Source organism: Abrus precatorius, unplaced genomic scaffold (assembly GCF_003935025.1).
Source record: "Abrus precatorius isolate BTA unplaced genomic scaffold, Abrus_2018 Scaffold11, whole genome shotgun sequence".
Taxonomy (NCBI): domain Eukaryota; kingdom Viridiplantae; phylum Streptophyta; class Magnoliopsida; order Fabales; family Fabaceae; genus Abrus; species Abrus precatorius.
In genome coordinates, this window is record NW_020874303.1 from 22,978,528 (window position 1) to 23,004,280 (window position 25,753).

A 25,753-nucleotide genomic window follows, 5' to 3' on the forward strand; every position below is an offset into this window, starting at 1 on the left:
AAACATACAATATATTGAATTTATTAGTTTAGATTTTCGAGGAGCATTGGGTGCTGCCACTTTTTTGGCATTTACCTCTCACCCTAATTTTTAACTCCACTACTAATTTTCAACAGTGGTATCGTGGTAATAATAAGTTAAAAGTTAATTTCATTACCCAAAAAAAAAATGGGCCTTTTTGAGTTTATATTTTGTTACATTTTTTACTGACCAATATTAATAACACACTTTTAGTTAATATTTAAAAATTTATTATTACTTTTTTATATTTGTTTAATTGTTCTATATGACCTTTGAGATGGGCCCAAAACCTAATAAATTGCATAGTTGAATGATGAACTTAAAAACAATCAATCAACACAGCCTGCTCAAAGACAGGACTGATCACTAATAAGACTGATGTCAAAGGAAGAGCAAAGTCCAAATTTGGAAGGTTGCACTAGGCCCATATAAAGTCTATGTTTTGTTCAAGGCAAAAAAAAAAGTCCATGATTTGTTGCATAATATTATTATTATTTTGAAAAATATTAATATCAATCCTAAAAGCGATTATATTTTATTAGGAAAGAACATTTATTTTTATATTTTTATATAGTAAATTTATTTTCTAATAAAATCTTAAACCAGTTTTAAGAGTTTATGTTAATAAAATTACTATTTTTTATGTTGAATATAACTGTGGAGGGAAAATGCTAACAAGTAAGAAAGGAATTCCATGCTCTACATTTCTTAACAGGGATTGGTAATTAATTTTCTCCTTCATCTCATTAGTTTCAGAACTTGTATTATGATTGCTCAAACTTCAAATTCTTTTGAGCATGCTTCGCACTAAAAAGCACCGTTGTTGTAGAAATAGGTTCAACATAAAATGTACATATTACTAGATTCATTAGTTATCATACGATTATCAGGTTCATTTCTATCTCCTAACTTTTTATTGTATAAACTCATTATAAATATGATACCAGAAGTTTAGTGTTTCCTACTTAGAGGAGAGCCAGTAAGTGCCCCCATGCTAATCCAACTTTATATTAAGACCAGTATGAACTTTGATCAATATAATTTATATAATAAAAAGTGACATTGCTTTATATTTAATTTTGAGAATTTAATAATCAAGATTTTAAAAGTCACACCACTTGTATCAGTATGCACTTTGTATATAATCAATCAAGTGAGGGGAGGAGTGTGCTATCTTCAGAGTAAGAGGGAAAAATTCAAATTATAATATTATGCAGGCATAATTGAAACTAAACTCCTAACACAAAATCATATAATTTTTTTATAGTTTTATTATTTGAACCGCAGAACTAAAAATCATATAACACCATATATAATTATTTTTATTTTTATTTTGTTTTCTTTTTCTGTTTGTACCTATGCATCTCAACAATACATTCATAAAACAAAGAAAACACCTTTAGGTGTCTCTCAAGATATACAAATATCATTTCCCGAATTTTTTTAGTATTCAAAACATGCAAACCTCGTAACGTTGCAAGAGCTGGAAAAGAACCCATTTACAAATTATGATGCAAGTTGAACCAAAATTTAAGCTGATAGGTACTGCTGAACATAACAATTGGGGAAACACAATAATATCCTCCATGCCTATGGATATAACAAGCAAGATCTAATGCTAGATATGCATGCATGTTCCACCCTTTGGTCCCTACTAACGTTCCTCCCCCAAATCCATTGGGGTTTAAGAGTGTAAGAAAACAATTTTATATAAGCACATATAATTTTATACTTATAATTTTAAACAATTTTAGAAAGTTTTTATGAAAAAAAAAACATTTATTACATCAAGAATACAAAAAAAGAAATTAATAAAAAAAATTATACTTTTAAGTAAATTAAAATCAATCCCTTAAAAGTTGATATTCACAAAATCGTATATTTAATTACATCAAAGAATAACAAATCACAAACTATTTTGATGTGGCATTCAGCACACCTTTATATATAGTTTCCGTAATCATGAAATATATAGGCCATTCCATTAATTTGCTAATTTGCTTGCTGATTTATTTGACAGCGGTGTGGTCCTTATGGAGTGTACAACGACTTCTCATTCACAAAGAATCCTTCTTAGACCAAAAAAAGGAACGAATCCTTTACTCCAATTGTCCATACATGCATCCTATCTCTTTCTCTACAAATAGTAATTATCATTTAAAACAGTTTAACCTGTAGTATGTTTCCATCACTGGGGAGAATAAACCGAATCTAAATATAAAATGAATTATTTAGTGTTAAATTTTGTTAAAACTAAAAAGAAATTTAAGAGACTATAAAATTGAAAGCTGAAACTCTCATTTTCATTTATACTAACAATTTTTAATACCAGAAAATCATAATTAAAAATTGATTCTAATTCTACCCAGTAATTTAAAAATAAATTACAAATAAAATTATCTTTAAATATATAACAACTCATTAATACTTATAATTTCTATAATTAAAATTCATAATAGTAAGAATTCTAATGAACTACAATAAACACTGATAATAATAAATGTTAATTCGGATTCTCAACAAATTTCCCCCCTCTTTTTTTCTTTCATCTAGTTTCGCTCCCTTGGTGCTGCTGATAATTGAATTGAATCTAAAACATATTAATAGAAGCTCAACTAATAAACGTTAACAAGACAAATATTGAAATGAACAAAATAGATGGAATGGCTAAGTCTAGATAGAGAACTTATCAAATAAAATCATTCATCCAAGTCATACAATTGAGCTATCTAACCCCTATATGTTCATTATACAACTAGTAATGAACTAATTCCAATAATTGACAAAACTGGAAACAAGTGATCCCAATGTTGCTATCGCATTTTTTATTTCATAATAAGTTATCGAATATTGATACAGTTTCCAGCGGTTTGTGTATACAGAAATAACATTCTATATGTGATATCCTTTTCCAAAGAAAATTTGAAGGTACATGCAATTTATACGTCTTGATCTGGTTAACCATACAAGACTCTACCACAACGATCACATGCACTAGGGGCAGCTGGAGCAACATCTTTTGGCTTCATCTTCTGCAACTTTGGTAAATCAGTTTCCAGAGCATCAGCCAGAGCCTTGGAACCTTGCTGGATCTCTTCCATACTGAAAAGATTAATTTAGGTCACATCATAGAACAACAAATCAGAGATACTAGCAATGGGAAAAGTAAAACTAGTCCTTACTTCACGAGTCTTTGAAAGGACAGGAGATTATCTAGTATCTACCATTCCCACTAATATATCTTTGTTCTAAACTCAATGTCATCAATTAATCTTTGTAAACATAACTAGAGTAATGCATATACTTGAGTTAGTTTAGGGTGTAAAACAAAGATATGCCTTAAATCACCCCATTAGTTTATGATGGATCAGCAGGCCAGAGTTACACATCCGTCTCAGACATGGGAGGCCGTGTGTGTGTGTGTGTGTGTGTGTGTACACTTTTACTAAAAAGGATATGTTAGTAAGTTCTAATTTGAGATTTGTTCAAATACTCTCAAAGATGTAACTCACTAGAATACACCTTTAAAACAAGGGAAGTATAATAGTTTCCATAAAGTGTTATGCATTTGGAAAATTTTTAGTTAAATGTTTGAAGACCTTTTAATTAATCAAATTTCTGAAAATTTGGTTTTTAATTGAGTTCAATGGTATCATATGATTCATGTATCTGACCTTACCAAGTGAGATAAGACTTGGTTGTTGTTGTAAATGTTTGAAGAGTCTTCTTACAAAACCTTAGCTTTTACTAGCTTGAAATTTGAAAATCTAGCTGTTTCTGATCTTTCAAGTTCAGAACTTCTAGGATCTATCAATGCTAAAGTTGAGGTGTTGAATAGAAGTTAATTTTACCAGCAATAGAACATGGTCATTGGAATATTACTAGCGTGTTTGCAACAAACCAAGAATGATGAAGAAATCATGAAACTTGTGACGATGATGATTGGCAAAAATCACAAAGCTATAAACAGAAACGACAACTATTAGCTGGGGTGAGACAAAACTATACTTCAACTAAGTTAAAATATTGTCCCATGCCTGAATCAACAAAAAATAATAAATTACATCAAAGAACAAATTGAACAGAGCTTTTCAGCCATCTTCTGTTAATGTAACCTTAATCCATATAGATCATTTGCTTAGCCATTCAGCTAAGCATCAATATGTAATGCAGTTAGCTTGAGAAATAAGCAAATTGAATTAAAAAAAAGGGGGAAAAAAATTGAAACAGTCACATGTAAGATCAGTTTTGCAAAGCTTATTCTGCCATTTTAAAGGTAAGAAAGAACCCTTGTTGCCTCCAACACACCCCCTCCTCAAGTCAACCATTTATTAATCTAATTTTTTCTTTACTTATCTGCAAAGTTTCTTTTTCTCTCTCCCTTTTTAAACTAGGGTTGCAGTGTGTTTTTCTATTATTCAGGACAGTTTAGCATCAGTAAAATGTAGATTACACTGTAGTCAAATCTTCATTTATAAGAATTATTCTTATATGAGCCAATACTTTCAAAGAGGCAAAACTTTAACTACTCAACATACTATAATATGATGGCTTACTATACAGACATTGCTTTTCATTTTCATAACTTACCTTATGCAAAGTGGGGGAGTAAAACGGATACTTGTATCATGTGTTGACTTGGCAAGGACTCCTCTATCCTTCAGTTTTTGACTTAGCTCAAAGCCTGATACAGGGAACAAATTTGTGTCGTTAAGCTCCACTCCAATGAATAATCCTCTTCCCCGGACCTCCTTCACATAGTTTGGGTATTGCTGCTGAATCTTAAGCAGCTGACGAATAAGCTCCTCGCCCATTTTGGCAGATCTGCTCAATAGTAATACGCTAATTTCAGATATATTAATTTCCCAAAGAGAAAAATTCACATAATAAATGAACCAAACTAATATAGCTTCTGAAGTTTGCAATTTTAACATTTGAATGGATTCAAGTTAATTTGGTTTTCAAAAGAGACTTTTTGATTAACCAAATTTCTAAAAATTTAGTTTTTGACTGAGTTAAATGGCATGTATGATCTAGAAAAGCCAAGTAAAAATTAAAACATAAGTTGATGAACATAAGCCCTGTAATTTAAGTTTTGAGGGGAGTAACTATATAGAAAGTTAAAGAGCATAGAAAGAATTGTTCATTCCCTACGCTTAAATTTTCTCGGCAAATAAGTTTTGCCTCGAGCTCTCCAAAACTTGTTGCATTATTTAGTGTCTTCAATGAACATTCTTTTTTGCAAGGAGTAGTAACTTATAAACACCATGCCCTCATGAAGGTTTCTAAACATGATCTGAAACTTATAAATAGAATGAAATTAGAAAATACAAGGACTGAAAATACAAATAAATGACTGAGCAAGGTCTGCTATTGTATAGAGTTAGGGATAATTTTGGGGGAAAGGTTGAGGATCATAAACAAAAATAGGTGCTGTCGGAAGGGCAAATATTTTGGATATTTGATAAAAGTCCCTAACACAGGACATCCTAAGAAGACATAGTTTAGACATGATAGAATTTCATGGTCCTAAAAAAACAAAGAAAGGATTTGATAAGAAAAAATGGGATTTGAACCAGAGAGACAAATTCTTAATCATCAGTAAATAAATATACCCAAAGATAAGAATAAGATCATATTTCATACAATTATCCAACTACCAGAACCCAGGTACTTGTCTAAGTATATATTGATAATATAAGATTTTCCAATGCATTTGGTACCTCTCAACGAGCCTCTCATCTTTGATCACTTCTAGTGAGGCAATTGCAACTGCACTAGCCAACGGATTTCCCCCAAAGGTACTGTGAACATAACAATAACACAGAAGAAAAAAGCTTCAGCACTATAAGTCTTAGCATGACACTTTAATAACATTGAATTTTATGGTAATGAAATTATTGGCTAATTACATAAAAAAGAATAAATGCAAAACTAAAAGCAAAATTTTGTTATTAGTCAGGATGGATAATTTCTTAAAATAAATAACACTTGAAAGGTTTTAAATGAAGAAATCAATTTAATAAGAAAATCACGGGCTGTGTGAATTGATTTATTAACCTGGAGAACTTCCACCAAATAGGAATGATTTTAGCATCCTTGAAGCACATATTAGTTAAATATGAATGACCATGCCAGTGTTCATAACTCATAAGTATCATCAGCTACAAAGTCCAAAGCTGTCACTTATGGGAATTTACCATGTGGTAGAACATCTTATCAACTGTTTTACAATTATAAACGGTTCTGTTCACTAATAGCTTCTGCAAATGCAGTAGTCTAATTTAGTCCCATGATCCTATCAAATTCATCCGTTTGCTCCTCAAACATGTAAATATTAAACTTCCTGTCATTTCAAGATATGCACACAGCCATCAATACAGGGTTTAACAACTCTATTTCATATTTTCATAATGAGTAGACCTTTCCAAAACCCTTCCAATTATTCATACCAACTTGAATGAAAGTATCATATCGACCCCCCCCTCAAAAAAAATATATATATATATATATATATTGTAAGAACCGTGGGTTCCGACAGAAGGGAGAGTTCTGTCACTTCACATCATCTGACTAATAAAGGGATTTAAAGGATGGAAACAGATGCCCAACATAACTTCATAAGCTTGACAACCATAGGCAAGAAAATGCTAAACAAACGAAGCAGATTAAAAAAGACATTAATTTATAATAAAAACAAAACCTTCCATGCTGTCCAGGTTTTATACAAAGCATCACATCTTTGTCAGCAAGAACTGCACTAACTGGTACAACCCCACCACCCAAAGCTTTCCCTAGGACCTGAGTAAAAAGATAGTTAGAAACAGTTACTCTATGCATGGTGGAATAAAAAGGAAATGGAACCTCAATAAAGGTGACAAAATAAAAAAGAAGGGGAGTTTTTCACTTTGCAGCAGAGGCCATATATTTCTCATTTTCTTGAAAGAAAACATAAAGTTGGACAGTCAAGTCTCTCAAGTGGAAGGTAGTTGAATGCATCTAACCCAACATAATACTTGCAAATTGAAATAATAATTCTACTCTCTATGACTATAAAACATATATTTATTGGAGTTGAAGGAAAAACTGGATAGATTTTGACCAGTAGCATATGGCCAAAAGATTTTCTGCCATGAAGTAACTTTCTTTTATTAAAAGTATTGAAAACCTATCTGAACATGATATTGTCTATTTGACAAGTCAAACACAAAAGGCACAAGCATTACAAAGAATGACATCATATGGTTACAGGAAGCATGAATTTTTCTTGCCATGTTGTTTTAATTTGAAGTTTAACTCCATAATTCATCATTGCTTATAAAGGCATCCCTGGACCTAAATTATTAAAGCGTGATAATCAAATTTGCAATAAGAATCGCCTATTGACTTTGTTAACCATATGACCACGGGATAATGTTTATATCATAGTTCCAGAGATGAATCCAGAGATATGCTGTACAAAAGAGGTCAAGGTGATTTCTAACCAATACATCTGGGCGAACTTCTTCCCACTCACAAGCCAGCATCTTCCCTGTTCTTCCTAACCCAGTTTGTATTTCATCAGCAATCATCAAGATGTTATATTTGGAGCAAAGGTCTCTAACAGCTTTTAAATAACCATCTGGAGGAATTATTACCTTTAAACAAAAATTATCATATATTAATCGAATGTAGAGAAGATGATATACTTCAAGTAAAAATAGAATAAAAAATTGTTTACAGAATGTTGATATATGAGGGTGTCAGAGAAGTTTTCCATCTAAAAAAACTGAATCCAAAGAATTTATACAAGCTATAAGGAGTACATATTTTTCAAAACATTATACACTAAATAGAATAAAACCAGCTTGACAGATTATAATTAAAAAAAAATCATTAAATTAGATTAGGAAAGAAAGACAGTTAAAGATGGAGTGGCAAGAATAAACCAAAAAACGACCAAAATATATATAAAATGTCAGTTCATATTGCTTGTATAAAAAAAGGACAAGTAACAATGTATCATCAAAGCACATACAGAATATTTTACAACTTTTGCAAGAAAACTAATATATCCCTTCATGAAAAACAAAACATACAATGAAAGAAAGACAGAAATTCAAAAACAGTACACTGAGGAATACCTACAAAAGGGTGAAAATTTTTCAAAATATAAACCATTAGGCACGTTCTACATGGTATATCAAGCAAAGGAACTTTTTAACGTTGGTAGATTATCCTTTCATAAAACATATCATTGAATAAAGATTTTGTTGTATGCATTTTTTATTTACTATCCATGTAAAATGAAAATGTCAAAATTACTGTAGCAATTTTCCATTCTAGACATGCATTATGTATTGTACTAAAACATGCAACCCGGAAAAATATTAATTGAAAACTTACATATCAGCCTTTACTCTAAGATCTACTATCATTAAACAGGTTAGAGAAAGAGAGGGGTATGTAGCAACTTTCTCCAAATTTCAATTCAATCAACCTATTCAGTGTTGCCAAGCTGATTAAATATGTACTCTCATAAAACATACCCCAGCTTCACCTTGGATAGGTTCTAAAATAAATGCAGCTATGCGTTCTCCATTTTCTGCAGTTCATCAAAGAGAAAACTCATAGTAAACTTCAAAGATCTGTATAAAGATAAGTGATAAGAAGGAAAAACTATATGGCATAGCACAGAACCTTTAAAAATTTTCTCTAACGCTTCTGCATCACCAAAATCTACTTTAAGAAGGCCAGGCAGTAAAGGACCAAAACCATGGGTAGCTTCATTGTCACAGCTCATAGATATGACGCCTAGTGTACGACCATGGAAGCAGCCACAGCATGAGACAATAATTGCCTGGGTCGAGTATTCATGAATAAAAAGATTTATATGATTACACAATTGAACTGATTCTCATAAAAGGATTAAGCAAAATAGAATAGCAATAAAGGACAGATGTTTGTGCTCAAATATAGCAAAATAACTTTCAGGCTATCAAATTGAATAGTAAATTCCTGAGATTATGGCCAGACAACAAATATTAGAAAAATATAAATTGTAAAACTTCCTACATCATATAAAACAGAAAAGAGGATGATGGAATAAACATCCTACATTTTCATTTTACACTGGAAGAATACCATACGTTTAGGCATAAAGATCTGTGAATTATAAATCTCAGATGCATCTAGTTTGCATAAACAGATGCCTAAGCATTCCACAGAAAAAAAATTATCATAGAAAATTAGATTCATCAAATATTCTGGTTTTCAACTTAGAAGAATCCTTACATAATAGTATTCTCACAGTTATACCTCATCTTTGGGAATTCTTTTCTTTTCATAACCCCACTTTCGTGCTAGTTTCATAGCTGTTTCCACACCTTCAGCACCAGTGTTCATAGGAAGTACCATATCATAGCCAAACATGGTTGTCACATACTCGGCAAAGACTGGAAAGCGATCATTATAGAAAGCTCGAGAGCTCACAGTCAGCCTTTCTACCTGTTCTTGTAATGCTTTCAGAATTTTAGGATGGCAATGTCCCTAAGGCAAAATGAAAACACTTAAATCATTAGAAATTCCATATTTTCTTATCCTAAAATTTGAGGAAGAAAAGGAAAAATAGTACCAACGGTAGAAGAAATTTGGACACAGCAATAAACTGACTCCACAAAGGAAACCAAAAAAATGTATATAAAACAATCTAAATCTATATATTACCTGGTTAACAGCAGAGTAACCAGACAGAAAATCAAGATATTTGTTTCCCTCTGGATCCCATACAGAGGCTCCCTTTGCTTGAGAAAATACAATGGGAATTGGATGGTAACTACATTTGAAACAGGAAATATCATTTCAATATTTGACCCAAAACAATAAATCAAACCCGTTGACAACTATACAAATGAAAAGTGTAAAAAGAAAAGCCAGTAGAAGAGGTAAGTTCACACCCAAGAAATAGCAAATCCTCATCATCCTTTTTCTCTGTTAAAATGTTCATGAGGGACGAATTTAAATTATTTACCAACGGAGAGCGTTTTCAGAACACTCCACACATAAAGAAAGTTCAAGAGAAAACAGAAAACACAAAATTTATTGAATTGGCAGAGTGCTACAGCCAACTGGTATTGTTTGATGCTAAACACCATGATACATTGAAGTGCAATTTATGGAGGGCACACTCAACTTACTGCTCATGATTAGTTTTATGATTTATACTTTTTTTTGGTACAATTCAAACTTTAAACATCCCAATGCATGATTCATAAACTCTTACCATCCATTCAACGTACCAATGTTTAACCCAATCAAAGTGGGACAATATCATCAGGTTTGAATACTAAGGTTAGAATCAATAGAAAATAAGAACAACCCAGAATCCAAAATATTGTCTTTGGGGTGTAGCAACACATGGGGTGGGTCTAGATACGGAAAGAAAGAAAAACGCACTTGTGAGCACTGTGTTCATGTTCCTTGTCGATGATTGTCTGGGAAGACGAAGAAGCATTGAGTTCTGAGGCAACCCCGAAATTCCTACTTCCTCTGTCTCTGCAAACCCTTCGTAACAAACACTGTATTGATCGCACGGTAGCCATTGATGAGAAACAGGTTCCTCAAATTTACTTGGGATGTGAGATCAAAGTGTGTTCTGAAAATTGCAACCCAACATAAACATGCTCTTTATCTGATTGTGCTTTGTAATAAATAATAAATATAATATTTAAATATCAAATTAAATATCTTTACATAATATTTATTTTTAAAGTTAATTTTATCTTCTTCTTTTTTTGTAAAGAAGTTAATTTTATCTGTCAACGTATCATCAATTTAATAGGGACAGAAGAAATCAAATTCAAAATGATTTTATATGTAAAGATTAGATTAATTTTTTCATATACTAAAAAATTGCATTTAATCTTAATACATTTATTACATCTTACGATATCTAAAATTTTGTTAAAAAATTAAAATTATAATTTAGGTATAATATTTTTGTTATTTAGTATTTTCATAATAAATACCGATATATATATAAAGGAATAAGTGAGAAATTAGAAAATCTTTGTATTTGAAAAGAGAGAAATAGGTGAAAAAATAGAGAGAGAAATTATATATATATTTTAAATACTCTTATAATTTATTATTTTTATTAAAAATTTATCATTTTTAATGTTTGAAATTAATTTTTAAAGTTGATGTTAATATTTATTTATAGTTTCACATTTTAATAAAACATAATTATCCATTAAATAAAAATTCTTTTTTATTATCTTTAATATTTTTTTCGTTTCAAATCATTTTTAAACTTACTTTTTCACTATTTTTTAATTTAATTTTAAATATCTTTATATGTACGCAGAAGCAGAAGGTTTAAAAATTGAAATTTATGGGAAAAGATTATGATTGATGCCACTGCATGTGCGGCGTCGATCGTTTTCGCACCACTTTCAAAGCTTATCTTACAGCCTCAAACTCCCACATATCGTTCTTCGATAACGACAGTTTCATGTCTGGATCTTCATTTCCAATTCCATATTTTCAAAAACTGCCTAAAATAAATAATACACCGTCAGCAATCAGAACTACACACCGTTGTTCCACTAAATCTGTGTCAATATTCTGTTATATTTCATAAAAACATTAAATAAAAAAATACAATTTCAAAAAATAAAATTATTTAATATATAGGCTTCATTTGATAATTAAAAATACATTAGACTAAAAGATCTAGATTTGTCCAGTCTCTTTGATCATTATTCGTAACCCTTACTAAATGTAGTTGTTATTATTTATATACAGAAAACCCACTCAATATATATATTTTTTATATTATCATTTTTATGGCACTCATTTTTTGGGCATCAGATTGCGTACACGTATAAATCATACAATTGCCAGGCTAGTGCACTTGCGTTCTAAGTTGGATTTCCACTTATCGCACTGCATTATGAATAAGGATATGTTCTGTATTATATATAATAAGCATAGGTGTTAACCAGTGGACCCAAATCGAGCATTTGCTACATCATCCATGCCTACCCTCGTTTTGTTGCTTGGAAGAAGAACTCCGTCAAAACATTGATAAAGATACGAGCGTGTGGGAGTAGAGTTAAGAGCCCTGACCCAATTCACTTAATTCGACTTGGACCTCACATTGGTCCAAAACAATTGCCCCCAACTCGATTACTACATCTTGGAGATGGAGATGTTGACTTGAACAATAGTGAAACACTGATTCGTGTGCACCCCCACCCTTTGGACTAACGGTTATACAACAAATCACAAAGTATTAATGTCAATCCTAAAAAACTTGATTCATATAGATAATCAAGCTTAATTTTAAGCTTAAACTTATTTAACTAAAGAAATGAGCTTAATCCAACATTTAATTGGCCAAACTAAAATAATTTTTAAATAACTCAACTAATTTACACTATCATAAATAATGAACTTTTTCGACCTCCTCAACTATTTTATTACTAAAATTTGACGTTGACTTTGTTAATGAAAATAAAAGTAGACTATTAAAACTCGCGTAGAATTTCAATAAAAATGATAAATGTTAAATTTCAGTACCACCCAGACGAGTCTTTCCACTATAGTTTTTTTTTTCCATTGTGAATGTATGTACAATAACATTCTGAAATAAAAACTCCCCTTTTTACGTTCCATATGAAACATCTGCCTTTGTTTTTCAGTTATTTCAAACGTCAATAACACTTGGTAGTAATTACTATATATAATAATTTGCGACGAACGGTTGAATTTAATTGAATAGCTTAAATCAATATTGGGCATATGGCCACAAAATAATGTAAAATCAGAATGATCATTGCCCTAATATGTACCAATTAAAAAGATGAATCCAATTTACTATAAAAACTTAAACGAATGCATCGCAGCAACTGTCATGAAGCTATATTTACAATGGACACCTGCCTAAACTCCTTAATGTGCATCATAAAAGCAAATTTATATACAAGTAACAAAAAAAAAACTAGTTTACTACGATTAGCTTTCAGAATGCGCATGCCCCCGTTGAACAATACTGTCCACAAGGATATAATACGACGCAGATTCATCTCCAAGATGGAATGTCCGAGTGCAGGACATAATCGAAGCTTACATTATATCTACTAAAAACCAACGATTCACTGACCAAAAGTCAAACTAGACCAAGACATCCTTACTAATTAGAATGATAGCTCAATAATCAAAGGTTGTGAGAAAAGAATTCGCAGTTATCTCACGATCAAGAATAGAGATTATACTCTTTGGAAGTTGTAGGCGAGCTTTTGACCCAAAAAAAAAGTATGTGGGCGAGCTCAGGAGAATTAGTCCACATGAATATTAGTATATCCTTTAAAAGGTTGAAAAATTATTATACCGGGCATAATTATGCTCAGTTGATTACGGGGAGAGTTAAATATAAGTAGATGACCAAGCAAAATTAAGAAAATCTGTACTTCACAATTTGCTAGGGAAAGCATAATTTTGACATTATGTAAATTAATTGCATGTAATAGAAAGAAAAGTAGAAAAAGGGTTTATCACATCTGAAAAATAGAAGAGGCAACAATTAATACGGACGAGACAATGTTTCCTTAAAAGATGGCAATACGGATACGAGAGAAATGAAATAAGATGATCTATTGCATCCTATAATTAGTCTTATAATGACAAGCTTTTGCCCAAGATTTTAATTTTTACTAGGGTGAAAATCACTAAATATAGAGCAGGATATTATCCGTGTCACCAAAACTTCATGACTATAACCCAAACTCAGTTGGAATACTTATTGTTATGCTGCAAACAGGACAACAAATAAGGCAGACAGATCATAATATGAATTCAAAAGCCACCCCTCATAGAATTTAGGAGATCCAATGAAATCATTTTGCATCATATTGGAGGAGAAGGATTGCTACTTTAAAATATGACAAAGATGGCAACCACTGAGGCGCGACTCAGCTAACAAACTGAACTCCATGCGAGTGAACTTTACCTCCAGTGCAGGGTTCAAAACCCACTGGCGACATCTAGTGGCCAGCGCAAAGCCGACCCAGGTCAGCAAATAATTTCTTGCGAGTGGCATCCATCATAAGACAGATAAGAAATGAAAAGCCCGTACACAATGATATAAATTCCAGAGGCGATTCCGATAATAAGTATGAATAGTGCTACACAGCCAAAAAGATTTTTCTAGAATTCTCACAATTGTTGGATAAGACAGTGGTAGGAGACCACTCAACCATGTCAACTCATGATACTTTGTTCTTTGATGTCTTGTGTTTTCTTTATAGAGGAGGAAGCTGTATCTCCTACCTCTGTATTTATATTCTGTGTCTTAATGATTATTTTTATTTAATGACAAAAAAAAACTCTGGCTTCTAGCAATTTTATTTTTTTGTATATAATGAATCTCGTTCGGCGTGATAATTAGAGTTATATCTAGTTGTAATTGCCCTCATGTATGACAGAGTTCCAAGATATGGAAATAGAATCAGAGGGAAGAATATTATCCAGAGTATTCAGAAATCCTTTGAATTCATGAGAACTTCCCCGGTTTTGACTAAATTACTTGGATAACCAAGGATACTAGAAAGTTCAGACTAGAGATTCAGCCTCTCATTTGCATCAACAGGGCAGATACTTTCAGCAAGAAAGGAGAATAAGAGGAAGAACCAACAGAAACATAATAAACACAGCTTAATGATTCCACCGAATATTTTATGGAGATAGAGATGACTCCACACTAGTCAGAGACTAACATTATGAAAGGACAGAGAGATCCTAGATTTCTATGACAACCCAGATGAAAGAGTTGATTAAGGGGAAGAAAAAGGAAAGGAACTATAATTCCTACATACAAAACCAGTAATGGATCCTCGAGCACGATCTTGTTAGCCACTGTTTTGGAAGAAGCAGGAATCAAGCTGAAGAACCTAGAGAACATTGTCTCTCCAGGACCAACCTAATGGGACTAAGGAGAGGAAGAAGGACATGCTTCAAGAATTAAACTTTTCACCTTCAAAAACCTCCAGGAACAACTTCAATATTCAGGTTGCCATGATAAATGCCTGGATCAAGTTTTCAGCAGCACGCTTTTGTTCAGGTGTGCCAGATATAAGGGCAATTCGATCGCCACGGGCAGATTTGGAGTCAGAAATCTCTATCGTTGCTCCTGAAATCTGGTGTAAAACAAAGGCATTAAAAGGACATCAAATGTCAGACCCAAAAAAGGCATCAAAAGAAGCAAATTTTGCGTTAGTTTTATCAATACATATCAGGGTATAGAAGAATAAAAAAATTGGTATTTCATCATAAGCCAAGTCAAACAAACTTGATTATGCTAGCTAGTCTAGCCCTTGACATAAAGCCAAGAGAAGGTACATAACTACAAATACAAGTTTTATTGTATACTCATGGATAAAATACCATAAGAAAAAGAAAACATTCAAAAAAAGGTTCGCATGGAAGGACCTCATCAGATGACATCTGACAAAATGATAATATCGCCTAACAAATGTCAAAAACTGAAAAACATCATTGATCAAAGACTAGAGAATCTCTAACCTGTTTTTTCTAATTAGTTTCATCACAAATTGTTTCCATCCAATCACTTGATATAAAAAAAATAGGGAATTTCTTACCTTCCTTTGAAAAACTGGACTAAGAAGTAGCAATTTAACTAAGCAAGCAATAAAAAATTCACTAACCACCAAGAACTGAATTTAAGATAACATAAGAAATTATTAATACAACCACCACCTAGCCCTATCCTTCTTCTAGGTTAGAAGGTTATATTGATCAATCAGCCAGAGATTCAGCAAAACCATTCAGACTTCATCATTGTAAATGAGGATATTTGATCCACTTAAGATTAATAATTCTTTTAAGCTCACAAAAGCTACACAGTGAGAATGACATACATCAGCAACAACCAAACCTTATTGAGGGGGGAAAAAAGATGCATTTCACACCATTAATTAGTTCCCCTTGCAATAGAATTTTAAGAAATTCAGAATGAGGGTACCAACCTTCCTGATGTTGGCTATATTTGCCCCTCCTTTACCCAACACTTTACCAACAGCATTAGCAGGAATCAACATATCCAAAGTTGACGGGGGAGGTAAACTGTGCACAATAAGAGTACAAACACATAAGCCAACCAATTTAATATACACTTGAGGAAAGTAAAAAAGGGAATGCATGATTGATTGGGCCCAAACCCACATTTAGAGGATACAGTTTCATGCTCAATTCAACAAGTATGGCAAAAGTCAAGCTGGAGAGTGTCTAATGAAATGCAATTCTAAAACCACATTTTCAGTGTGTGTCACTGATGCTATTATGTTGGATTGCAATGTCTATAACCATAATATCACTTCCAATATAATGGCATCCGAGTATAAATCACTCCATTTTAGACCTAGTTTTACCAAACCATGTTCAATGGAAATCAATTTTGCATATTCCAATCCAAACAAACACTGAATCAATTGTAAAGTATTCGCATAATTTTAATAAAAATAGATACTAACCCTCCATACAGCTTTGCAGCATATGAGGACATAGGTCCATAGCCATTTTCTCCCATCTATTACATAGAATCAAACAGAAAATATTAGTGGCATACTAGAAAATAAAATTGGAATAGACATGCAAGAAAATAAATAAGAATATACAAGATGAAAGCTGTTTGTTAGCATTTTGCACTAGAAAAAGAGGTGCTCCATGCAGAGCAAAAGGGAAGGATAATCAAGAGAACAGTTCTATGAAACCATCTTAACAATCCCTCCATCCCATCCTCCACCCAAAAATAAAATAAAAAGAAATAAGATATCCATCAATGTTAATCACTTCATCTACTTCACCAAAATAACGAAACTCATAACTTCATAAAACACTACATTCAAACCCAAATGAATAAGGAATGAATAGAGGATATACCGTACAAGTACACAACTATGGAGTTCATCTCATACAATCAAATTTTGTATCTTTATAAAATCCCCCCTTTTAAATATATGTCACAGCCTTAAAGGTTAGGATTCTTAATGTCCGGAGTCTTGTGCTGTTAGTAATCCTTTTGGACTTTTACGCTTGTACAAGTAGGACATACCAGTAATTGGCAAGTTGGCCTACGTATAAATAGGTGTTAGGGCTTCGTATTATAACACATCCCATTTCAATCTAATCCTTTCTTATTATTTAGAGTATCACTAATCTCCATTCCTCTTGTACAACCTAAACCCCATAATTTCAACATATACAAAAGGAAACTTTCCATATTTATAATCATATTTTCAAAAGAATATAATTAATCAACAGATGCATTAACCATAAAATGTTCAATTCTTAGCAAACAAGGAAGTTGGAGGATAAGGGGATCCTCCATAACAAAATAAAAAAAAGGAAAAATAGAACAAAAATAAACAATTTTTCCACTTGAAATTTTCTATTATATATTCATAAGTTCATCTAATGCAGTATATAGAACTGGTTTACTTTTTCAATCTTTTATTTGAAAACAAAAATTAGTTATAAAATGACCATAAGGCAAGAAAAAACAAGACATACCGACAAAGATCCATATCCATACAGGCTGCTTGAAGAAAGCATGCCTAGTCCAGCGCCACTTTCAGCCCTCTGGTCATAAACCAACGGAGCAGCAACGGGAGGAACTGAAGGCAGCACAGGTGGCAATGAAAGACCAGCACTACCTGAATACAAGGATTCAGCACCTATAGAAGAATTATGGCTAGTATCCCTTTCTCTCAATACATCATCTCTGAGTCTTAAGATAATCTGGATTAGTGCATCTCTCACACAATCAACTGATCCACCCACCTAAATCCAAAAGAAAATTGAATCAACTAAATATGAATAATACTAAGTTGTATGCATGGGATTTCATCAAACAACTCGTGAACAAAAATAAGTGAAAACAAAAACTTTTTGTCAGCTACCCATTTAATTTTTAACATTCTTTCTATCTCTCCCCAAACATGATTGGTGTTTGAGAATTCATAACTTTTGTATAAAATCTTTCATACCAAATAGAATTGCTGATAGTGTTGACAATAAAAGTGGGGGAAAAATAGGTCCAACCTCAACAAGTTCATCATTCACATCTGCACATTTTGGCTTATCGCCTTTAGTGATTCGAACATCAGCCTTAGTTCTCTTCCGAATTTCATTTATGATTGAACCACTTTTACCAATAATACAACCTATCACTTTGGATGGAACTAGAAGCCGGATTGAAACAGTAGTATCATCATCATCATTTATCTTTCCTTGCATCAGCAGAACAGCTTCAACTGCCATGGACTTCAGATCACTAGGCGACTACAAAACAACATCCACAAATTGATCAGTTTCCATTTTATGATAAATGGAAAACTACATAATCAATACGTTTTGGAAAACGATAATTACATTCAGAGTAAAGAGAATGAGAGAAAACACAGTCCACTAACTAGTAAATCAAACATAAATTGATCATGAAATTGAACAATATGAAAAAGTTGTGTAAAAAAAAAAAAACAAACTAGGATGCTAAAATTATTTACTTGTACACCTGAACAACCTACAGGAAAAATTACTTCACAGCACAAAAAACTCATACAGAAACTGTATACTTGACTGCAACCTCACAGAATGCTCAATAACTAACTATCCACATGTGCTGACAATGAAATTGGCGAATTTTAACTTTAACAGAATAACATGAAAAGTGTTAAATGACAATCAATTCTTCGTTTTAATAATCAAGTTTTAAATAATTTTTCCTTTCTCTTATTCTTGCATATAATTCTGAGAAATATTTTCACAAAAATAACCAAAAAAATCCTTGATGACTAGTAAATGTCAAAGCTTTCCAGCTGAATATTAACCTACATGGCTTTGATTATTTTGCAATTAGCACTCAAAAAGTTTCAGTCCAAAGCTCCCCAATATTTTGATTAAAAACATTCTGGAAGCAAAATTCATCAAAAACACACTAGGATACATCATGGACTCTACGAATAATACCTCCAACAATTATTGAATCAGCAATTTAATTTTATAGAAAAAAATATGGAAGAACTGAAGAAGTCAAGACAGTGCACCTCTGTGGTAGTTATAATGATTAAACACTCATCATGATTAGCCTTGGAATCATCAACCTCAATACGAGCACCACTAGCCTGCCTCATACTTTTGATTGTACTCCCTCCCTTTCCAATGACACGCCCAATCTTGTCTGAGGGACATAGCATTCTAACAATTAACTCCTCAGATCGGGAAGCACCAACACTAGAAGTAACTGGAAGGGAAGATGAGTACAGGGGCCATGTATTTCCTGCATCGGCATAACCTTGCAAATCTTGTACGTTTGTAGCACCTAAAATTTGAGGAACAGCTCTAGGTGGGATAATAGGATCTGAAGCTGGAAATAGTCCACCAGGAGGATAAATTGGAACTTCTGAGGGAATGATAATACTGGGTGGGGCTTCTGGTACAGTTGTGTCAAGAGAGATGTCTTCCCTGGGACCAAACTTGTACATAATAGAAGAAACGGCAAATAGTGCTTTTTTAACTGCTTCTGATTCACCGGCAATCTACTCACAGCAAAAGCAAAAATCCAGTAAGATATAATTTTACTGCAAATTCTGAGTAAAAACATTATAAAAGATATAGAAATTGCCATTAAACTTGAAATACAATTAGCTTTAAGAGTTTAACCAAAATCAAGGATTCCAGCATCCAAATAGATTATTGATTTTCTACCACTATGTGGGTGGCTTCTTAAGATGGTCCACCAAAGTCATGAATGCAATCATGTCATGTAAATGTGCATCAATTAGCTACCAATTGCAGTGCTAGAATTTGCACCATAAATTAATACATAGCATAAAGCACACTATAAACATCATGGAATTTTCCAATGGTAGTGAACAGTGCAGAAATATATTGTATTCTTAAATACTTGAAACATTGTTTTCTTTCTTATCCTTTGAGTTAATGAGTCGCACATATACCTTTGGGAAAGTTCCTTGACAAGGTGGTTATCCTACAATGTCAGGGGTCATTCAAATATTCATAATGAATTATTCATCAATGATTTAAGCAAGAATCCCACAAGGGAATAAGGACCTAGTGCTATGACTCTAACAAATATGTTATATAGCTAATTACTAGTATTTTATCCACCATGCGCATGTAATGATTCACAAATGGAAATAATTCTTTCACCAGGACCACTATATGTAGTTGAATTTTAGTTTACTTGTTATTTTCTACCATTGTAGTTTATTCTTCCACCAGCCATGTAATATACACATGTCAGTATGGTACTTGAATATTAATGTGTCAGACAAGACACCAAAAGAATATATTAAAAAAGAAGAGGACAGAAAAATGGTTTGGTTAATGTGGATCAGAAAATGGATAAGGTTGGCCGGAATATGAATGGCCTATCAGGGTTTGGCCAAAAATGTAGAGAATGAGACGCAAACAGGGAATAATAGCACTATTCAGCATCATTTTCAAGTCATACACTGCAATTATCAGCTTCAATTAGTGCAACACAAAAATACAATGCTATGAGTTCCCTGCAGCAGCTAGCAGCCATTGCACTCAACTATGGTGAGATAAAGGCACTATTTGCCACTGTTGATATTTACGGTGAGAATGTAGAGTAGAGGATTTGAGAAACAAATAGAAAAGATAGAAACTTTAACCTTCCTCGTTTAATACACCTGTTTGGGGTTGCAAATTCCATTACTGTCTGAACAACCAGAACATTCCTTCGCTTCTTTCAGACAAAGCATATGTTTCAACAAGAAGCCATGGGTTACTCTTGCAAAGATGATATTTTGAGGAAGAAGAATCCAGGATGCGATACAGGATAACAACTTAAAGTTCTCAAAATGCATTGTTTACAGATGGCATATCAAGATGCACAGTTGCACACAAGTGTGAAAAAATAAGAACGCATACACATTAGTCAGCACAAAATCACAAATATTATATGTTAAATGTTTACAGATAGAAAGACAAATTGTATAGCCATTTATGCAAATTAAGTATACCAGTACATTGTTCCTAAAATAAATATTTAATATTCGCCTGTGGCAGTGAGTGGAGTAGATGCTAGTATTTTAATCAGAGAAGTTATTATGAAACCTAAGCAATCAATCATTCAATGGCAAGTTTCATAGTATTGAATATACTAACCATGACAAAATTATCAAACTCCATAGCACATGAGTGTGTTGGGTCAGCTGCATCCTTGGCGGTAACCTTGATATTAGCTCTAGTCTTACTTCTCAGTTTTTTAATGGTAGCCCCAGCCTTACCAATGATATTTGCAGACTGGCTTGATGGAACAAGAATTTGACATTCATCTTTATCCTTCCATTTCTTCTCAGAGTCTCCAACAGCTGCTATGGAATTGATGATGGCAACATGAACCTTGAGAAGAGCATCTTGAGCGGCACATAAAGGTTTGTTATCAGTGAACTCATCATCAATCTCAACTTCTTCCTTCTCCTTAACATAGCAGTAGATTGTTATAACCCGATCCTTGGCACCAGGAAATGGATCCACAACCTTGACTTTTGCCCTGGTTTCTTGCCTTATAGAATTTATCACTTTCCCATTCTTTCCAATAACACTCCCAATAACTTCATCCGGGCAGAGTATCCTATAAACAATCAACTCATCATTGCCCTTGTCATCTCTGTCATTCACACGTCTCTTTTGATTTTTCCTGTCCCCATCATGGTCTCTCTGTGAATGAAACCGTTTTCCAGTCTCACCCATTTAATAAAGTATCACACAACTCCTGAAAGCAAAACAGACTTTTAGAGATACACATAACCAGTGCAAAATGTACTTTTGTTTGTTTGTTTCTGACCATCCTCCCTCCCTTATTTTCCTTTTCACGTTAAAAAAAAAAAACATGAAATAAAACTACAAATTTTAACCATTTTCTGTAGTTAAATCAAGCTATAGAAATACTACGCCTAAATTAGCGCACTTAAAAATATATTACTTATCACAACAGGAATATTAACGCAGCCAAAGACTAACAAAAAGGCAAAAAATTAGTGCAACAAAAGTTGAACAAAAAACCCTGCACGGAAGATTAAAACAGAGTATAAATCCAGCAGATGGGGAAAACGGGGTCTTAATTACATAAAGCAAGATTCATCATCAACTGCACCCACAAACGTCAATTAAATAAATATGATAAACAAACTATCAAAAATTTTGTAACAGAATGGTCCCTTCCTCAAACAAGGCTATAATTTGAGTCCAAGGAAAAGAGAGCAGAAAAAAAAAAGTAAATAATGAAAACACGACAACTGAGTGTTAATGCAGAAGGGGGAGAATGCGGATATAAGATGGACTTATCAACCCGGGATTTTGAATATACCTGTTTGTTAGAGAGAAGAAGAGAGTACTTAAAACCCTAATTCTAGAGAAAGAGAGAGAGGAGCAGGTCAAGAACTCAAGAATTCTCAGTCTCAGAACTTCGATTAGGTTTTCGTTCTCTCTTTTCACGTTTGCGTTCCTTATTTTAATTCATTTCTCACAAGTAATCAAATAATATTTTTGATAAAAAAATAATATAATAATATTATTAATTTTTAAAAATATAAAATACTAACATCTTTTGATAAGTAATATATTTTTTATTAATATTTTTTAAAATAGTATTTTATATTTTTTAAAATTAATAATTGTAAGCTTTTAATATTTTAAAAATAAATATATTAACATCTTTTTAAATAAATTATTAATTTTATTATTTATTAATTTAAAATTAAATTTTCATAGTTACAATTATTCTTTAAAAAATATTAATTTTTTTTAATTATAAATAAATTTTACTTTTTAATTTTATAGATATTTTTAATTTATTTATTATTTATAAACATGAGTCATTTTTTAATATTAAATATTTTATATTAAAATATAAGATTATATAAGGAATAAATTTTTTTTTTCAAACATTAGTTAATATAATTTTTATTTAACAAAAATTAAATATTTTATTTAATTTTTAAAATTTATACTAAAAATAATGTAATAATATTTATAATATATTAAAATTTTATATTAATAAATTATTTGTTTATATAATATATTATATTATTAATACGAACTTACTAATAATTTAATATATATATATATATAAAATCTGATTCAATGTTCATACGTTGATAATAGTTTTAACATAATCAATATTTTTTTTCTTTTTAAAATTTTTCTTCGTAATAATGTAATTTTCATTTTAATTAGTATACAAACAACCACTTATCATGTTTTACCATTCAAACAAAAACAATAATTTTGTATTCTTTTTCAAATTATCATTTCAAATAAATTATTTACTCTTTTTAAAATAAATATTTTCAATGTCAAATTTTTAAATATCTTTAAAAATTGATTATAAGTGATTTAAAATATAATTTAATTAAATATATATTTTATATTTTATATTTATATGATATTTTATGTTATACATTTATTTTATATTTAAAATATAATTAAGTTATATTTAAGTAAATTTTATAATAGTCATTTGAGCAAATTTTGTATTTTCTTTTTTAATTTTTCTTTTTTTTATATTTAATATTCTCTCTTCAACCTCTATTTTCAGCTCTTATTTTTCTTTCTTTTTATTTTCATTCTCACCTCACCCTACTCCATATCTAACTCTCTATTTTTTCTTCATACTCAACTCATCTACTTTCTCTTTCTTCCACCACCATCCGCTGTTCCCATCTGCACCCATTCCTGGTTTCCTCTTTTCTACACTCAATTTCCTTTTTCTCCACACTTAATCTCCCTCTTCTTAGGTACACAAAATTCATTTAAACCAACAAAATTCACTTGAATGTGTATTGGTTTAAGATAATTTTACATTAAAATTTTGTTATTTTGTTTAAGAATGTAAAGTTTCCACCGCAATGAGAACATAAAATCCCAAATTTAATCAGAATTTACTTTTGTGAACTTTAAAAGTCTGACTCATGGATTTAGTTTGATTTTTAATCAAAATAAAATTAGAAAATATTACATGAAAGATAACAAAATCTTACATGTTCTTATATATATATATATATTGTATAGTTATTTTTTATATATATTTGTTTAAAAAAGATTTTATTAAATTAAAGAAGAGAGAAAAAATATCCACTTTAAATATATAAAACATTTTCCAACAAAAATATATAAATGTACACGAAAAAATAGAAGACATGACTGACGTATTTAGCAACGTTCCAATTAATACAAACATTTGGACAAAACTATCGTTTACCAGAAGTTATAACACGACCCAAAATCAAAAGAATAATACTTTCTTTAAGTTAATTTTTCATAATACTTTTTTATTTTTATCACATTACTCGTCTTATTAATCCATGCTTGTTTTTTCTCTTTTGTTATCTCACTCTTTAATGTAAAACTTTTTATGAGAAAATAAAATCTAAATATATAGTATTACTCAAATTAAAAATACCACCCTTAAGCAAATACCAAAGGCTAAAAAAGAGCAAAATTTTAGAAGCCTCTGGCTTCATCAATTTGATAAACATTTCTATTTGCCTGAAGTTTAATCTGCTTGTTGAATTTCTGAATGAACTCCTCCACTTTCCTATTAAGCTCCTCATTTGTCATAGTAGTAAACTCATTCTCTTCCTCTACTTGTGCTTCTACCTTCATGCTTTTTGGCCTCCGCATCTTGTTCACACTTTCATCAATCACCACACTCTCATCTACTTCCAATGAGAGCTTAAGTAATGGCTTTTTCTCATTGGAGTTTTCACTAGGTTTCTTAGGATCATTTTGTGACACAACTTCAATTACACGTACAGGCACCTCAATATTCCTGGTGATGTTATCTTGGTTGATCTCTATCAACATTTCACTGCCCAGCTCTTGCTTGGGATTGATGCTTTTTTTATCTACTTGTTGGTATTTGGGGACATATGAGGAGACATGGTGCTCTTCATCATAAAGATCTTGTTTATGTTTGGATGAAGAGAATGCTCCATAATCAGCAGCTATGATAAGGATGAGGTTGTTGGACATGAGAAACCAAAAGATGTGGTTGTTGAAGAGAGTATATGGTGAGAGGTTGAAGATATAAAAGATTGAGATGTATATGATAAGAGAGAGGATTGAGGCAAAGAAGGACAAACCCTTTGCTTTTTGTGTATGATCTTTTGGTTTGTAGTATTTGATAGAATCTCCCTGTAGAGATTGTGGATTTCCCATGATAGACAGGAATGTGAGGCTTGTGATTTGGTTGGGGAGTCACAAAATAAGTCTAATGGAACTTTTATATATATATATATATATATATATATATATATATATATATATATATATATATATATATATATATATTTGAGTTTGATTTGGGTGCCAAATGATTGATTACCTACAATTACACCCCTCGCTTCTCTTCTCTCATTGACAAAAATTTATGAGGTCGGTGGTAATTAAATTAAGAGACACCTTATTGGTGAATGTATATTATAGAGAAACTAAATTTTGAACCCAATATTTCTTATTTATATTATGTGTATATTTAATTAAAAAATATCAAATATTTATTTAGTATCTAAATTTATTTTTCTATCAATTTAATTATTAAAAAGAATATAGAATATTTAACAATAATAAAAAAATAAAAATATTAAAAGTATGGAAGGTTAAAAATATATAGATAAAACAT

At 31.5% G+C, this 25,753-nt stretch overlaps 3 protein-coding genes across 4 annotated transcripts; all 3 read right to left on the bottom strand.

The window, feature by feature from the left end:
- Positions 1–2,822: 2,822 nt before the first annotated feature.
- LOC113855081 (ornithine aminotransferase, mitochondrial) lies at positions 2,823–10,656 on the bottom strand. The gene is made up of 10 exons (XM_027486546.1): positions 10,456–10,656; positions 9,727–9,835; positions 9,319–9,549; positions 8,701–8,860; positions 8,550–8,605; positions 7,506–7,658; positions 6,725–6,822; positions 5,745–5,825; positions 4,612–4,845; positions 2,823–3,123 (listed from the first exon to the last, which is right to left on the bottom strand). The coding sequence occupies exons 1-10, from the start codon at positions 10,599–10,601 to the stop codon at positions 2,979–2,981; spliced, it is 1,413 nt and encodes a 470-aa protein (XP_027342347.1). The 5' UTR covers positions 10,602–10,656; the 3' UTR covers positions 2,823–2,978.
- A 2,106-nt stretch (positions 10,657–12,762) lies between these two features.
- LOC113854062 (KH domain-containing protein At4g18375) lies at positions 12,763–22,579 on the bottom strand. 2 transcript variants are annotated; one of them, XM_027484895.1, is made up of 9 exons: positions 22,439–22,556; positions 21,235–21,844; positions 20,739–20,812; positions 19,125–19,616; positions 18,121–18,360; positions 17,590–17,859; positions 16,551–16,606; positions 16,047–16,143; positions 12,763–15,197 (listed from the first exon to the last, which is right to left on the bottom strand). In XM_027484895.1, the coding sequence occupies exons 4-9, from the start codon at positions 19,560–19,562 to the stop codon at positions 15,066–15,068; spliced, it is 1,233 nt and encodes a 410-aa protein (XP_027340696.1). In that variant the 5' UTR covers positions 19,563–19,616; positions 20,739–20,812; positions 21,235–21,844; positions 22,439–22,556; the 3' UTR covers positions 12,763–15,065. The 2 variants fall into 2 exon arrangements, with proteins under 2 accessions (XP_027340696.1, XP_027340695.1); XM_027484894.1 differs by lacking the exon at positions 20,739–20,812 and having other exon boundaries at positions 22,439–22,579.
- Positions 22,580–24,573: 1,994 nt separating this feature from the next.
- Positions 24,574–25,290, bottom strand: LOC113855851. The gene has a single exon (XM_027487479.1). The coding sequence runs from the start codon at positions 25,288–25,290 to the stop codon at positions 24,574–24,576; it is 717 nt and encodes a 238-aa protein (XP_027343280.1).
- Positions 25,291–25,753: the final 463 nt, after the last annotated feature.